This window comes from Stegostoma tigrinum, chromosome 2, assembly GCF_030684315.1.
Source record: "Stegostoma tigrinum isolate sSteTig4 chromosome 2, sSteTig4.hap1, whole genome shotgun sequence".
Classification (NCBI taxonomy): domain Eukaryota; kingdom Metazoa; phylum Chordata; class Chondrichthyes; order Orectolobiformes; family Stegostomatidae; genus Stegostoma; species Stegostoma tigrinum.
Genome location: NC_081355.1, coordinates 136,137,341 through 136,153,173, shown reverse-complemented (window position 1 = coordinate 136,153,173; position 15,833 = coordinate 136,137,341). Strand labels below are relative to the sequence as shown.

Sequence of the window (15,833 nt, the reverse complement as noted above, 5' to 3'; positions counted from 1 at the left end):
GGTTAGATGGGCTTCAGATCGGTATGACAGGTTGGCACAACATCGAGGGCCGAATGGCCTGTTCTGTGCTGTAATGTTCTATGTTCTATATGTTCTATAATGCTGGAAAATGTGAATTTACCTATTTTGACAGCAAGAATTAAAAAGCACGATATCGTTAGTAGGTCTGAAATAAGATTTTATAAAAAGGGGTGGCAACGGGACTAAGATGACACCTTTCAAGATATTTAGGCACTTTTTAGCAGATGTGAGCCTTGAATGCCCTAAGGGTCCATGTCATCAAAAATGGACAGTGAGGAACCTTGTACACCCTAAGGCTTGTATCAGCTTTGGCAGCAGACTAGACAGTATAAATAAATTCCTGTAGGCAGGATAAGAGAAAGAAATAGCATTAAGCTTTCTTTTTATTTTGCAGGAATGAAGTCTAAAGAATGTATCACCGACATATAAAGGTTGATTTTTTTTTTGTATGTATGGGATAGATATTGGACAGTGTAGGAGCCTGTTTAGCAGAGCTTGATCGGGAGCAATTTACAGAGGTTAACAAAGACCTGCCTTACAAAATGTAGGGTTTTTTAAAATTTCATTTTCTCCCTTCAGCTTCTTCCCTACCTACTCACTTATTGGGTCACAGCCCCAACTGCACAAACTGTAACAGCTGTACCACCCACTTCCACCTCTTGTAATACCTGTCTCTCTCTCATTCCATGAGGAAAACATTGGGCAGGAAGACCCAAGACATGTGGTGTTCTGCCCATTATTCAAATCCTCACTCCTTATGTTGAAACTGACTCCCCTGATCGGGGCTTGGACTGATATAGAAGGCTGCCCATGATTTACACTGCTGGGATTCCCCCAAGTGAATGCAATCTCCCTTGAGCTGACTGATGCCTGTCAATAACTATAACAAGTTTGTGTCAATGCTAAACAGCAAGGCAATGCAGCAGCAACGTTGGCCTGGAATTCTGGTTAAGGGAGAAAAGTACAAAAAACAGGTAAGGCAATACAAGTCAGGGATGCTGTAACCATCCATGTAGGCTCAGAGTAAGTGTGCGCTGTGGGACAAAGTGAGGTGCCTATAAATGCAAGATAACAAAGTGTGGGGCTGGATGAACACAGCAGGCCAAGCAAGGCCCGAAACATCAGCTTTTGTGCTCCTAAGATGCTGCTTGGCCTGCTGTGTTCATCCAGCCCCACACTTTGTTATCTTGGATTCTCCAGCATCTGCAGTTCCTATTATCTCTGTCTATAAATGCATGGTCCATGTTCTTCAGCACAGAGTACCTTTGCTACAACATTACAATGATAGCTTCTGATACAATCCAAGATGCAGCATTGAAGTGGAGAAGCATCCTGTAATTGGATTGGAGATACGCCATGAGGATTCATAGAGGCTGGCATCTGTCAGTTGCCATTCAGCCCATCAGGTCTGCACCAGCTCTCCAAAGAGCTTCCCACCCAGACTCAACCCCTACTCTATCCCCGTAACCCTGCATTTCCCATGGCTAACCTACCCATCCCTGGACACTATGGGCAATTTAGCATGGCCAGTCTACCTGGTTGCACATTACTCGCTGTGAGAGGAAACTGGAGCACCCAGTGGAAACCCACACAGAAACAGGGACAATGTATAAACTCCACACAGACAGTCACCTGAGGCTGAAATTGAGCCTGAATCTCTGGTGCTGTGAGGCAGCAGTGCTAAACACTGAGCCACCCTACCACATTAAATATTTAAAAACTCTGCTTCCACCACTTTTTCAGGAAGCGTGAAAAACTCAATCTTCCAAGAGAAAAATACCTGCTCTCTACTTTACAGGTGAGAGCCCTTACTTTCAAACATTGAACCCTGGTTCTAGATTTCCCCACAAGAGGAATCATTCTCTCCACATCCACCTTGTCAAAACCCCTCAGGATCTTAACTGTTTCAAGCAAGTCACTCCTTACTCTTCTGAACACCAGCAGAGACAGACCCAGTCTGTCCAACCTTTCCTCATAAAACAACCTGCTCATTCCATGTACTACTCTCATAAACCTTCTCAGAACTGTTATCAATACATTGGTCAGCCAAACTCTTTTTTTGTACATTTTGGCATAAAGGGTGGCATGAGATGGCCTCTGTAATCTGAATTATCTGAAAACCTAATGCAGTCTTCTTCCAAAAGTGAATTCGTAATTTTTAACATCCAAATTAGGTATGGTATCGCATTCCTCATTGGCCACAAAGAGTTAGATATCCTCCTGTTTCATTTCTACAGAAAGAGATACTGTTATAACAGGAACAATAGTACATTGATGAGATGGATGGGCAACCAGTGCAGAACATTCAAACCTGTTCAGCACTTCTTAAGAGTGCACAGTATTAGATCACACTTTTCACTGCTTTCTTTGGTAAGATTAATGATATGTAGCAGTTTCCATGACAGTGTCACACGAAAAATAACCTTACTGGATCAGAATGTTTGAAAACACTAAGGCATGCCTCTCATTTTCGTTTCCAGATATTTAACCTTTAATGTTGTTGTTCCATTCATGTTCTTGCTGTTTTGTTTATTTAAAGCCTGAAAAAGCACAGTGTATTAAATGGACCCAGTTTAAGAAAAAGATATTTATTCAGTCCAGGTGGCATTGTTTCACTATTCTGCAAGCAATAACAGGATATTGAGTTCACAAGAAGATAGGTACAACAGAGCAAAGGAACACAGTTGGCCATTCAGCCCTTTCAGCCTGTTGTTCAATGAGATCATAGCTGGACAGTAGCCTAACTCCATATACTTTTATTTGGCCACTTATCTGTTTATGTCTTTGCTTAACAAAAATGTTTCTATCTCCAATTAAAAATTAACAACAGATCTGGTATCCACTGCCGTTTGTGGAATGCACTTCCAAACATCTACCACTCTTTGTGGTAGAAGTGGTTTGCAACATCTCTCCGGAACAGTGTGGCCCTAATTCTCAGACTATGCCATGGAATTCTAGAATTCCTAACCAGTGGAAATAGTTTATCTTCATCGACCCTGTCTTTTCCTGTTAATATCTTGAAAACTTTGATCGGATTACCCCTTAACATTCTAAATTCTTGAGAGTACAGGTACCATTCTTGAAAACATGTGCTGTATTGCCTCTGAGGCCAATATACCCTTCCTAAGGTGAGATGCCCAGATCTACTCACAGTACTTCAAGTGGGGTCTACCAGGGTTTAGTGTAACTGCAACATGAGTTCTGTTTCCTGATAATCCAGCCCCTTAGATAGAAAGCAATCCATTACACTTGCTGATTATTTTCTGCGCCTGTTTGTGCTATTTTAAAGATCTAAGCACCTGAACACCCCAGTCTCATTGGAACTCCACTTTATTTAACCTCATATGATCTTGAAAGTATCCTGATCTATGCCTTTTCAGGCCAAAATGGTAACTTCATACTTGTTTTTGATGAACTCCATTTGTCATAGTCTTTTCTATTCACTTAGTCTATCAATACCTCTTTGTAATTTAACGCTACACTGTCAATAATGCCAACTAATTTTGTGTATGGGTGATTATTTCAAAAAAAACTAGTACAGGGACAATGGAATGAATGGCCTCCTGCGGTCCTGTATCACGCTATGAAATGCTTATTGAGATATTCCAAATTGTGAACATCCAGCACAGTATTAGAGGTTCAAGCATTTGCCTGACTTCATTGCATTACAGCTTCTCAATTTTCAAGAACCTTTGGTTCCATTGCTGCATGGGAGAAACCATTAAGGAGCTGATTTCTCAACCACTCTGATATCCTCTCACTGCTAATGATAGAACCTGTTCACGGTTATTTTCATTTCTTGGCTAAACTAGTGGAGTAAGGAAAGCAATGAATCTCTACATATTCCACATTAACCCATTAGCACTTCCAATTTGCGGTGGTGTGCAGTGACTTCCATTTTTACAATGTGTATGCTTTAAAAAGTACTAAATCTATTTTAGATCAAAACTAACTTTTCTAACTTACCTCCAAACATACAACGATGTATTATCAATAGGTAGGTCAGTCCTTCAAGCTTGCTTTGCCATTTAATAAAGGACAGCTTTACTCTACACAGTGAAGAAGTGGGAACATGGTAATGTCACTAGACTAGTAAGCGAGCGGCCCAGACTGATGGTCAGGGGATGCGGGGTTCAAATCCCACTGCTGCTGGAGTGATCTGAATTCATTTAATAGATGAAGAGTTCAAAACTAGGCTCAGTAACAGTTATGAGTTGTTGTAAAAACATCCATCTGGGTCACTTACAGAGGCATAGAGTTGTATGGCACATAAACAGACACTTCAATCCAATTTGATTATGCTTATCAAGTTTCCCAAACTGAACTAGCCCCATTTGGAACATAGCCTCTAAACCTTCCCTATTTATGCATCTGTCCAAATGATTTTTTTTAATGTTGTAATTGTACCTGCATCTATCAGTTCCTCTGGCAACTCATTCCACGGAAGCACCTCACTCTGTGTGGAAAAAGTTGTCCCTCGGGTCTCTTTCAAATCTTTTTCCTCTTATCAAAACATTATGCCCTCTTGTTTGGAACACCCCAACCTCAGGTAAAAGAACTTCGTAGATCACCTTATATTTGCACCTTATAATTGCATAAACCTCTATTAGGTTCCCCCCTCAACTTCCTATGATACAATGGAAAAGAATCCCAGCATATCCAGCCTCTCCTCATAACTCAAATCCTCCAGTCCCAGGTACATTCTTGTCATTCTTTCCTGCACCTTCTCCAATTTAATAATACCATTCCTATAGCCGGATGAGCAGAACTGCACGGTAGGGTGATGAGAGAGAAAAAACAATCAAATATTGGACAGGACAGACTCAGATCTGCTGCTGCCTTCCTTTCCCCTGTGCTCTGAACAGTGAGTGAATGGCAGCTACAGAGTCAAACCAGGTTATAAACCAATTGCTTCAAGAGAAAACCGCGGACAATTCACAGCAACAGACAGAACACCGGAGAAGGTAGGGACTGGAGTTTAAAGGGCCATCAATCTCACGTCACCTCTGGGGTTCCACTCTTTTTTCCATGTTTGGAGCAGGGCTGCAATGAGTTCAGGAGCAGAGTGACCCTTGCAGAACTAAAACTGAGCATCAGTGAACAGTTATATACCATGCGATTGTGTGACGAGTCTTTTTGCTTTCCAAATGGTACAGAAGGCAGGGTGTCACAAAGATGGATGTGTCAGCCAACTAATTGTTGAAGCATGAGGCAAGCCATGTGATGAAAATCCCAACAAAACATTTGGCCACAGTTGGTAACGCTCTTCAGAACTGGGTGCCCAGTAATCCAGGGTGCTATCAAAATGCAATCCATTGCTGCTGCTGGATATGTCAATGGCCAACATCAATTTGACTAACCAGGTACGTTGGTTACTGATACACTCTCAGCTTACCATCTGATAGATCATCCTTGCTAGCATTGACTGCTGACATTGTCATGCAGTGGGGATGTGAGATGGCCCTGTCACTGGCAGCTAACCTCCCAGCAAGATGGGTTACCAAGGTTAGGGTTGTGCATTTGCATGAACAACTGTGGTAGTCTTTGAGGATCAAGGTCACCGTACTCAGATGCTGCCTCTGGGCAAGCCCAGCCGAGGCTAAATATATCGCAAACACTACATAATTAGTCTTGTTATGTAGAAAGAGCAGTGCATTCAAAAACTCACTGAATCCAACTGGATCTACTTCATGAGGATCGCTGAATCATTTGAACATGAGGTTTGAAATAGGATTCCTCCCTCCCCCAGTGAAAGTACTGTGCCCCTTGCCCACCTCAGCTGCCGCACTAAAATCACTCATCACTGTTGCCTTACCGAGTTCAAAATGAAACATGCAAGAAAAGGTTGCCAGACACCAGTGTTTCCTAATCTGGCACAGTTCCTTAACATTGAAGCACCCAAGAAATATTGACAACAGCTGCAAGTGCACACACTACAACTTAATAGCCCTGTTGCTTCAGGCTATGAGACAGAATGGTTGTAACCAATTACGCCCCTCCAGTTGGCCAGTAGACTTTCCAGACTGTGCTTTGCGCTTTAAAACTGTAGAGATCCTGTAGGGAAAAATACATGACCTGGCAGCAAGACAATGGCTTTATTAGAACAACAGATTGCAGTAAACAATTATATCATAGATAAGTGCAAAAGTAAAATGCAGCAGATGCTAGAAGTGTAACATTTGAACAAAAAGTGTTGGAAACGCTCAGCAGGTCTGGCAGCATCTGTGGATGCAGAAACAGAGTTAACACTCCAAGTCATTGACTTTATATTAAAACCACAGAAGCTGCACATGGGATGTTGTCCTACCCCTGCCTTTTCAGACACAGACCTTCTGCATATTCTGTTTCTGATATATCTTCATTCAGCTGCAGAAATGTCACTGACCTGAATCATTAACCCCATTTATCTCTTTCATATGCTGCTTGACCTGTTGAGAAATTCCAGCATTTTCTGGCTTCATTATAAGTGAAAAATAAAAGTCATGATATGAAGGGTAAAAATAGGGTGAATTGCAGGTGTTTTTTTTCCTTTGGATGAGGGATTTCAAGACCACAGAGCATATTTTTACGGTGAGAGGAGAAAGATTTTAAAATGACAAGGGGGCATTTTTTTTTACAGATTTGCGTATGGAATGAGCTTCTGGAGAAAGTGGTGGGTGCAGGTACAGTTACAATGTTTAAAAGATATTTGGATATGTATTTAATCAGAAATATTTGAAGGGATATGGACCAGGAGCAGGCAGGTGGCACTAGTTTAGTTTGGGAAATTTGATTGGAATGGACTGGTTGGGCCGAAGGGCCTGTTTCCATACTGGATGACTCTATGACTGTATGTGAATGTGAATGATATATTTGGGAAGGGAATATGTACTTTAAATAGTTCATATTTGAAGTTTGTGTTTGCACTTCCCAAGGATTTGCAGTCCCTCTTCACACTCAGATTTTAACCTCTCAGTCTATTTTTATCAACTAGTGATAGCACAAGTATTTTCGGGTCTTCTCATTCTCATTAGTAGTTCAATTGTGAGTTGTGCACTAATTGACTGGATTCAAAAGAAAGCAAAATAGGTTGCAAATTATTAATCCTCCCAATATTGTAACAAAATATGTTTTCATTCTTCTGAGATAACAACGTGCAAAGCTGGATGAGCACAGCAGGCCAAGCAGCATCAGAGGAACAGGAAGGCAGACGTTTCAGGTCTAGACCCTTTTTTATATTTCTGAAGAAGCATCTAGGCCTGAAACATCAGCCTTCCTGCTCGTCTGATGTTGCTTGGCCTGCTGTGTTCATCCAGCTCTACACCTTGCTATCTCAGATTTTCCAGCATCTGCAGTTCCTACTATCTCTGAAACCTTTTCATTCTTCTGTTGTAGATCATCTGATTAAACAGCAATTTAACTGAAAAGATCATTTGCTATTGCCATCCTGGTTAAAGATGGAATGCTGTATTTACAGACTATTTAATATAAAAATTTCATACATTAATCTCGGTTTACTAAAAAAAATCTCATTTTGGTTAAAGTTTATATTCCCTCCAAGCTGAGCAAGCAGAATAATAAAAACTTTTGTCACCAAAATTACTTGTCCAATAAAGCGCTGATGTGTAAACAACTATGTTCCTGTATGCAAAATTACATACACATTTCTGATAAAAGGGGGAAGATGAAAAACTGTCTTTGTGAGCCTTGGAAATGTTACCAAGGCAACTAGCTTATTCACAGAGCATCTTCATGTTGTTCACAGAAGAAGCAAAAAAAAAGTCAATTGTGTTGTTTTGTGGTTTCCAGTCCCTCCTGATCACTTGAACCTATAAGCCATTTCCCATCCCACATGAATGGTTGGGTAACCTTTGTGCTGTTCACCAGAAGGTGCTTGGGACTTCAATTCAAGATTTTGAAGTTTGTGAGCAAACTGGTTTCACTTCAATTATTGTAAATTCAATGTTATTTTGATTTATTGTGTGTTTGAACAACTTTGCTGACTGAGTGTTTTCCTTTTATAAGTCTCTCTTTCCCTTTTTGGATTTTAAGCTGGTGATCAATTCTGTCAGGAATGTTGGTGGGCATTGAATTGGTGTTGGGTGATGGTGGATAATCGTGATTGTCATGAGTTGGGAAAGCCAAAGGAACGGATTGGCAAAATTCAGCTGCTGGTTGGAGTGGGGCTCCAGGGCAGGAAACATCCAGGTTAACACACCTTTCAGCCATGAAGGCTGTTCCCCAGAGACAAAGCCTATGAGAGCTGCTATGTGGGGGGCAGGGAATGAGGGTGATTGCACGAAAGTGGGATTCAGATTGCAGAGTGGGCTGAGATAGTACAAGGCTCCAGATCGTAGTGGGGTTCAGCGGTCCTATTACTCTGCAGTAGGTTTGAAATGATGATCAACAGATTTCAATGATGATCCGAGGAAGCAATTGGTGATCTGGTGCTCTGCGGATGGTGGTGGGTAGCAGCCTGCTCACGCTGTGGTGTGGAAGAAGCTGGGAGGGAAAGGCTGGGTTTACTGGGTAGCTTATCTTTTTTGTTCCTCCTAGCCCAAGGGCAGTACTGTGGAGTTACTTACCTCATGGATTTAGTCCCATTGACCTCCTTGAAGCTACCAATTTTCCTGAGATCTGGCTGTCCCAGGTTGAAAATAAAATGACTTCTAAAGAGAAGGCTCATCACCTCATCTTAATACTTAAACAGCCAGATCACATCTTGAGAACAAATTGGTTGCTTGCTACACATCTTGTACTATGTTACAAACTGGAAGTAGATGGTTTTGAGTTGGGCTGTAATACCACTTTATTTCTTGCAATCTAAAACCGACAGGAGCCAAAATCACTAATTTCTTGGGAGTTAAAATTTAGCTGTTGTACACTTGAACTTCTTTCTCTCTGTATGTATCTCTGGTCCATAATGATGATGGAATATGAAACACTGGGAATGAGAAGGTTACTAATCAATGAATTAGAAGGAGGTTTGGATCCATTTCTTTACACAGCAAGCTAATATAGCAGAAAATAATTACCTAAAAGGAATAGTTGAGATAGAGGCCATTTCATACTTTTGGAGAGAAAAGGGGAAATGAGCAAGGCAGTTTTGAGTTATTCTAGCAGCGTTAGCATGGGAGGGATAAAGGGGTTGGGAAGAAGTACAGCTCATTGGAGTGGGACCAGCTAGAAGTTGGCCTTCAGTTTTAACATGAATCCAAGGGGACTGGATTTGGACCTTCCACTTCCATGATAAGACAAGTAAAAGGATTATTTTGAAACCTATGTAATAACCACTTTAGGAAGCAGAAGGGAGAACTGCCAATGCTGCAGTCAGAGATATCACAGTATGGATCTGGAGGAACACAGCAGGCCAGGCAGCATCAGAGGAGCAGGGTCCTGAACTGAAACGTCAGCTTTCCTGATCCTCTGATGCTGCCTGGCCTGCTGTGTTCCTCCAGCTCCACACTGTGTTAAAAGCAGAAGGATAGTTTTACTGCTGGCAATTGCAACCCTCAAGCACAGAGAATGAGATTCTGATGAGAAAAGGGTGGAGTTGAGGGAGCTGAATCCTCAGAAACGTATTCCAGAAGGAAGAAGGGTTTAGGGTGAATGGAGAGTGGAGATGGGCTAGTTGTTTCTTTAAGCAGAAAGGCTAGATAATCCCTGGGAATGTTAATCTTTCGAGATTCATCCAATCATCACACCTAATGAAAAGACAATTAGATTATATTCCCCACAGTGTGGAAACAGGCCCTTCAGCCCAACAAGTCCACACTGCCCCTTGAAACATGCTACCCAGACCATCCCCCTATAACCCACACACCCCTGAACACTATGGCAATTTAGCATGGCCAATCCACCTAGCCTGCACATCTTTGGACTGTGGGAGGAAACCGGACCACCCAAAGGAAACCCACGCAGACACGGGGAGAATGTGCAAACTCCACACAGACAGTCACCCGAGGCTGGAATTGAGCCTGGCGCTGTGAGGCTTCAGTGCTAATCACTGAGCCACCATGCCACCCTAGCCCAAACAGCATCCTTAACATAATAAAATATACCATGGCTGCCAATATAGGGCACCTGGCCAAAAGCTTGGTTAAAACAGATAGGTTTTAAGGAGTGCCTTAAAGATGAATGTGAAGTAGAGAGACAGAATGATTTACAGAGGCTTATAGAGGCAATGTTAGAGCCTAGCACCTTACACAGCCCAAGACATGACTGCCAAATGGTGAAGCAATGAAAATTGTGATTGCTAAGAGCACCAATACTAACTTAGGGCTGATATCTTCAAGGGCTATGAGATGGAGGAGATATAGAACAATAGAGACATAGGATTGTATGGCATGGAAACCCTTTGGTCAAACTTGTCCGTGCTGACCAGATATTCTCAACTGAGCTAGTCCCATTTTGCAGCAGCATTTGGCCTATGTTCCTCTAAACCATTCTATTCATGTACTCATCTGGATTTCTTTCAAATGTTGTAATTGTACCCACTGCCACCCCCTCCTCTGGCAGCTCATTCCACGTGCACCACCATCCATGAGAAAAAGTTGCTCTCAGGTACCTTTTATATATTTCCCCTCTCATCTTAAACCTATGTTGTCTAGTTTTGGACTCCCCTATCCTGGGAAGAAGACCTTGGCTATTCACTTTCTCCATGCCCCTCATGATTTAAAGTCTCTCCTTGTTGCTCAAACCCTCCAATCTTGGCAACATCCTTGAAAATCTTTTCAAGTTTAACAGCATATTTCTTATAACAGGGAGATCAGAACTGAACATTCTAAAAGTGGCCTCACCAATGTCCTGTACAGGCTCAACATGATGTCCCAACTCTGATACTCCGTGCAGTGATCAATGAAAGCAAGTGTGTCAAATGCTTTCTCTACCACTCTGTCTACCTGTGACTCCGCTTTCCAGGATCAATGTACAAGTACCTTTAGGTCTCTTTTCTCTGCAACATTCCTCAGGGCCCCAGCATTGACTGTTAATTCCTGCACTGGTTTACTTTACCGAAATGCAACACCTCACAGTTACATAAATTAAACTCCATCTGCCACTCCTTGGCCCATTAGCCTATCTGATTGAGGTCCCTGAAATAACTCCTCAGAGATTGGTGTCTCATTACCAATTTATCCTCTATTTACATGTGGAAAGCCCTTGACACGGGTCCAACTCCCTCAGAGCCAGCTCTAGGAGTGTCAAAATGTCTGACCCTGCTCTTTTTATCTGTTAGCCTGGGCTCACTGATTTTGCATCAGATTAACGGTGCCAATGAGGGAACTCATGTTCTATAAGGTCCACCTGGCTGATCTTGTTTAAATCATTACAGTCCCATTGTATTCTGAGATAACCTATATCACTGTCTACTAATTTTGGTGTCACCTGCAAACATACTAACCATGCCTCCTATATCCACATCCAAGTAACTTACATAAATGACAAAAAGCAGTGCACATCGCTGATCACAGACCTCCAATCTTAAAAACAACCCTCTAACACCATTGTCTGTCTCTACCTTCAAACCAATTTTGTATCCAATTGGCAAGGTCTCCCTGGATTCCTTGGTCTATCCTTGCTAACCAGCCTACCATGCGAAACTTTGTCAAATGCTTTGCTGAAGTCCATATGGACAATATCTATTGCTCTGCCTTCATCAATCATTTGTCACCTTTTCCAAAAAAACTTTATGAAGTTAGTGTGACACAATTTCCCATTTACAAAGACATGTTGACCATCCCTAATCAGTCCTTGCCTTTCCAAATGCATATAAATCCTGTCCCATAGAATCTCCTCCAACAACTGACCCATCACTGATGTCAGAAAGGGAGATAGGGAGGGAATGAGACTGCATAGGGAGTTGAGAACATGGATGAAAGTTTAAAAACCTGATGTTGAGCCTTTCTGGGGATGTCAGTAATGCTGGCACTTTAGGGAGATGGATAACTTGAGATTGGTGTTTACAACTAAACTAAATTAAACTATTAATCCTGAAGGAAAACCTAAAATAACTGTGGATTCTGTAAATCAGAAACAAAAAGAGAAATTGCTGGAAAAATTCAGCAGTTCTGGCAGCATCTGTAGAGAGAAATCAGTTAATGTTTTGGGTCACCGGATGTTCCGGCAATTTCTGTTTTTGTTAATAACCCTTAAGTCCTGGTTCAAATCCTACCATTGCAGCTGGTGAAAATTAAATTCAATGAATTCATAGTTCTGGAGCTGAAAGCCGGTTTTGGTAACGGTGAATATAAAATTAACAATGATTGTTATTAAATTCCATCTGGATTACTAACGTCTTTTAGGGAAAGAAATCTGCTGTACTTATCTGGCCTGGCTGACATCAGACTCTAGAGCCACAGTAATGCTGTTGATTCTTAACTGCCCTCTGAAATGGCTGAGTAATTTCAAGGGCTGTTAAGACAATAAATGCTGGCCTTGCTATAGAAAAACCGAATCTGTGCTTAGAACATAGAACATAGAACAGTACAGCACAGAACAGGCCCTTCAGCCCACAATGTTGTGCCGACCATTGATCCTCATGTATGCACCCTCAAATTTCTGTGACCATATACATGTCCAGCAGTCTCTTAAATGACCCCAATGACCTTGCTTCCACAACTGCTGCTGGCTTCATGGTAGAACAAAGAGTTAAGGTGAACGATCAAGCAGAATGTTGTTTCTTTGTTTACCTTAAATGTAGCTCCAGCTGAGAGTAAAGGAATCGAAGAAAAGATCTCCGTGCCACAATTTCAGCATGGCAATCATTAAGCGTTAGACCCTGGTTACTAATATATTCTCCATTTATACATTTTGTCCCTGTTGACAGAGCGACAACCTGGGCCTCCTTCATGTTTAGACCTGTTAAAAGGAAACAGCAGAAAAAATGTTTTTAACTGATAAAACTAAAAAAAGACTATTCTTAATCTCAAATCAACTGGTTACTAAAGGTTAGCGAACAAAAATTGCTTCTTTTTGATTCAAAGCTCAGGACAGGGCCCATGAAGATCTTCTTGGTCACTATACAGAGAGACTTGTTGAGTGCAGTGATAAAGGTTTCTGTCTGTTTGGTATTCCTCACTACGCATAAATGTTCTTCTTCAATGCATTTATGATATCACTACACATTGTAGCTGGAATCCTTTCCTCTGTGTACTGTAGCTTCTAATCACAAAACAATTACAGATAAGAGAGGCCATTCTAAGTTCATCCATCCAGAAATGTGTTAAAGGCCCCCATTGTAGTATCCAATTTGTAATTAAATGATTACATACCTTTTCCCTCCACTGCTCTCTCTAGAAGGACACTGGACACTCAGTGTGTAAAGTATTTCCTATTATCAGATGTAAATTTCCTTTTTTCTACTTTTAGTGCTTGTCCTCCACCCTCTCCCTTTTCAAGTTACTTCAAAGTAGATATTTTTTCCCAAGTTAGCTACCTCATATTGGCCTGTCTGAGCTTTGCTTGAGGACCGCTTTCCCAGATTGAAAAACCCAAGTTTTTTTTTCCCAATTTGTCTTCATAACGTTCTGACAGAATGATTCTGACTTGTGGCTTTTCTCTGCTCATGGAACTTATAAAGCGAATATCTGACTCCTCAGTAATTTGAGCTAAAAAAGCCGCTTTGTGCTCACTTTGGCCTTCTCGCTAAAGTTATTAGCAAGAGGAGATTCACAATAGGAGTAAGAGGCATGCAGTTTCTGCATTGCAAAATGTTTCAAGCAAGCTAGATTCCAACTGCAATGGGATATCAGTGTCTGTATCTTGATTGTCACACCTCACCTGAGAGGGCGGGTGGATAATTTATCATGGATAATTTCTAAATCCATCAAAATATCAGAGATTTCTGGTTACAGACATTAGCGGAGAGGTAATCTATATGGCTGTAGTAAAGCACGTGGACTATTTGTAACATTCTCTGCTGAGATTGCAAAGCTTTTAGGATTTACACTCCTAAGCTTCTGATTCCAATTCCTTGCTTTGCCCTGGTCTTAATGTGCATCATCATAGTCACGAATCTGAACATGTTCAAATCTCCAGCATCAGAACAGGCAGCACAATCATATCTGTGGATATCCTGAAATGCCAGGGCAATGTATCCCACGAAAGACTCAGTGCCACATCACTGAAGTTCTTTCAAGGCAGGGTCATGTCATTTGATTTGATAGTTAGCCAACAACAACAAATTATATTAATATTTGAAATCAACCACCCCAAAGGAGTTTATAGAACAAAGCATAATACCTCTGCCAGGAGATATTATGTTAGGTAACAAACAGTTTAGTTTAAAAGGGTTGTTTCAAAGAGTATCCTAAAGAGAAAAAGGAAGGCAGAAAAGCAGAGGGTTGTAGGGAGGATATTTGGGACTTTAGGATGATTGTAAATCAGTGAGCATAGGGATTAAAGAGGATCAGGACTTGATGCAAGTCAAGCTGTAGAGAGTTTTGCATGACTTTAAGTTGATAGATTTGTGTCACCATTATCTTTCTCTTGTCTTGCACAGAGTTCTAGTCTGATAAAAAAACATATAGGGCTGCATCCTACCTTTTTGGCTAAGTGCGAGCTACGTTGGATTTTTTGGAGGAATTTGTATGGCGAGGCATAGCTAGATTTCTTGCTGCATCTTACCAAATGCAACTTATTAACCACCAACACCACCCCAATGGCTTCCTTCCCATCCAATCACAACCCCAACCTACCACATGTCATTTCTGGGTCAACTCCCCACTCAGCGGATATCCACTGAAAGTCTGCCATTCTTTGACGACAGGCCATCTTTGAGCGGCTGCTTTGGACCTGGACAGCACTGGCAGCTGACATTGCTTCTCATTGGCAGGATAATGATACAGCAGCCTCAAAACCACACTGTCCATGGCACATAGCCTACCCTCCCTCTCACATACATCCCATTCTGCCATCCTTTGTGTCTTTGAACTGCCAGGCCACACCTCAGAACTTTAGTTAGGCCACACTGGGAATATTGTGTACAGTTCTGTCACCACACTGCCTGAAGGATGTGGATGCCTTGGAAAGGGTGCAGAAAAAGTTGACTAGGATGTTGCCTGGTATGGGGGATTTTAGCTATGCAGAAAAGTTGGGTAGAGTGGGTTTGTGTTCACTGGGACGCAGTAGGGTGAGGGACAACTTAATAAAAGTTTATAAGATTGTAAATGGCACAGATAGAGTGGAAAGTATGAGACTTTTTCACAGGGTGGAGTGACCAATTACTTGGGGACACAGGATCAGGGTGCAAGGTGACAAGTTCAGAAGAGATGTGCGAGGCAAGTTTTTCATACAGCTGGCGGTGAGTGCCTGGAACCTGCTGTCAGAGGAGGTAGTGGAAGCAGACACAATGGCAACTTTCAAGAAGTACCTGGATAATTACATGAATAGGAAGGGAATAGAAGGATCTGGATCCTGTAAGTGAAAACAGTTTTTGTATGGAAGGACAAAATGTAGTTCTGTTCCTGTGCCGTATTGTTCCTTGTTCTTATCTGTCCTCAGGTACATCCTGTCTAAAGGCTCTCTCTGAATGTTTGAATCTCTTTCCCCAAAACTCACTGGAAGCCTGCATCTTCTCATTGTGCAGTATGGAAACATCAGAGAAAGGCAAGCATTTAGACAAGCTCAAATGTGAGCTTTTAATGACAGCCAGCAAAAGGAACGTGAGGTTCAAATATAGGCTGCAGTTCATTTGTGAACCATCCTGACCATGGCACTCCACCGGGGTCTATTGTACTCAGCTTACACCTACTGGAACTCCATGTCAGTCAGGGCCTGACTGCCTTGTAGGGGCCAATGCACCCAACCTCTGTTATCCAAAAGGAAAACATCCT

The 15,833-nt window shown here is 41.8% G+C and overlaps 1 protein-coding gene across 2 annotated transcripts in view; it reads right to left on the bottom strand.

The window, feature by feature from the left end:
* The window catches only part of adarb2 (adenosine deaminase RNA specific B2 (inactive)), a 723,544-nt gene that overhangs the window by 102,177 nt on the left and 605,534 nt on the right, over positions 1-15,833 (bottom strand). For both annotated transcript variants that reach the window (XM_048523584.2, XM_048523576.2), the window contains one exon: positions 12,690-12,858. In XM_048523584.2, coding sequence (XP_048379541.1) covers positions 12,690-12,858 — 169 coding nt within the window. The remainder of the gene's footprint in view (positions 1-12,689; positions 12,859-15,833) is intronic.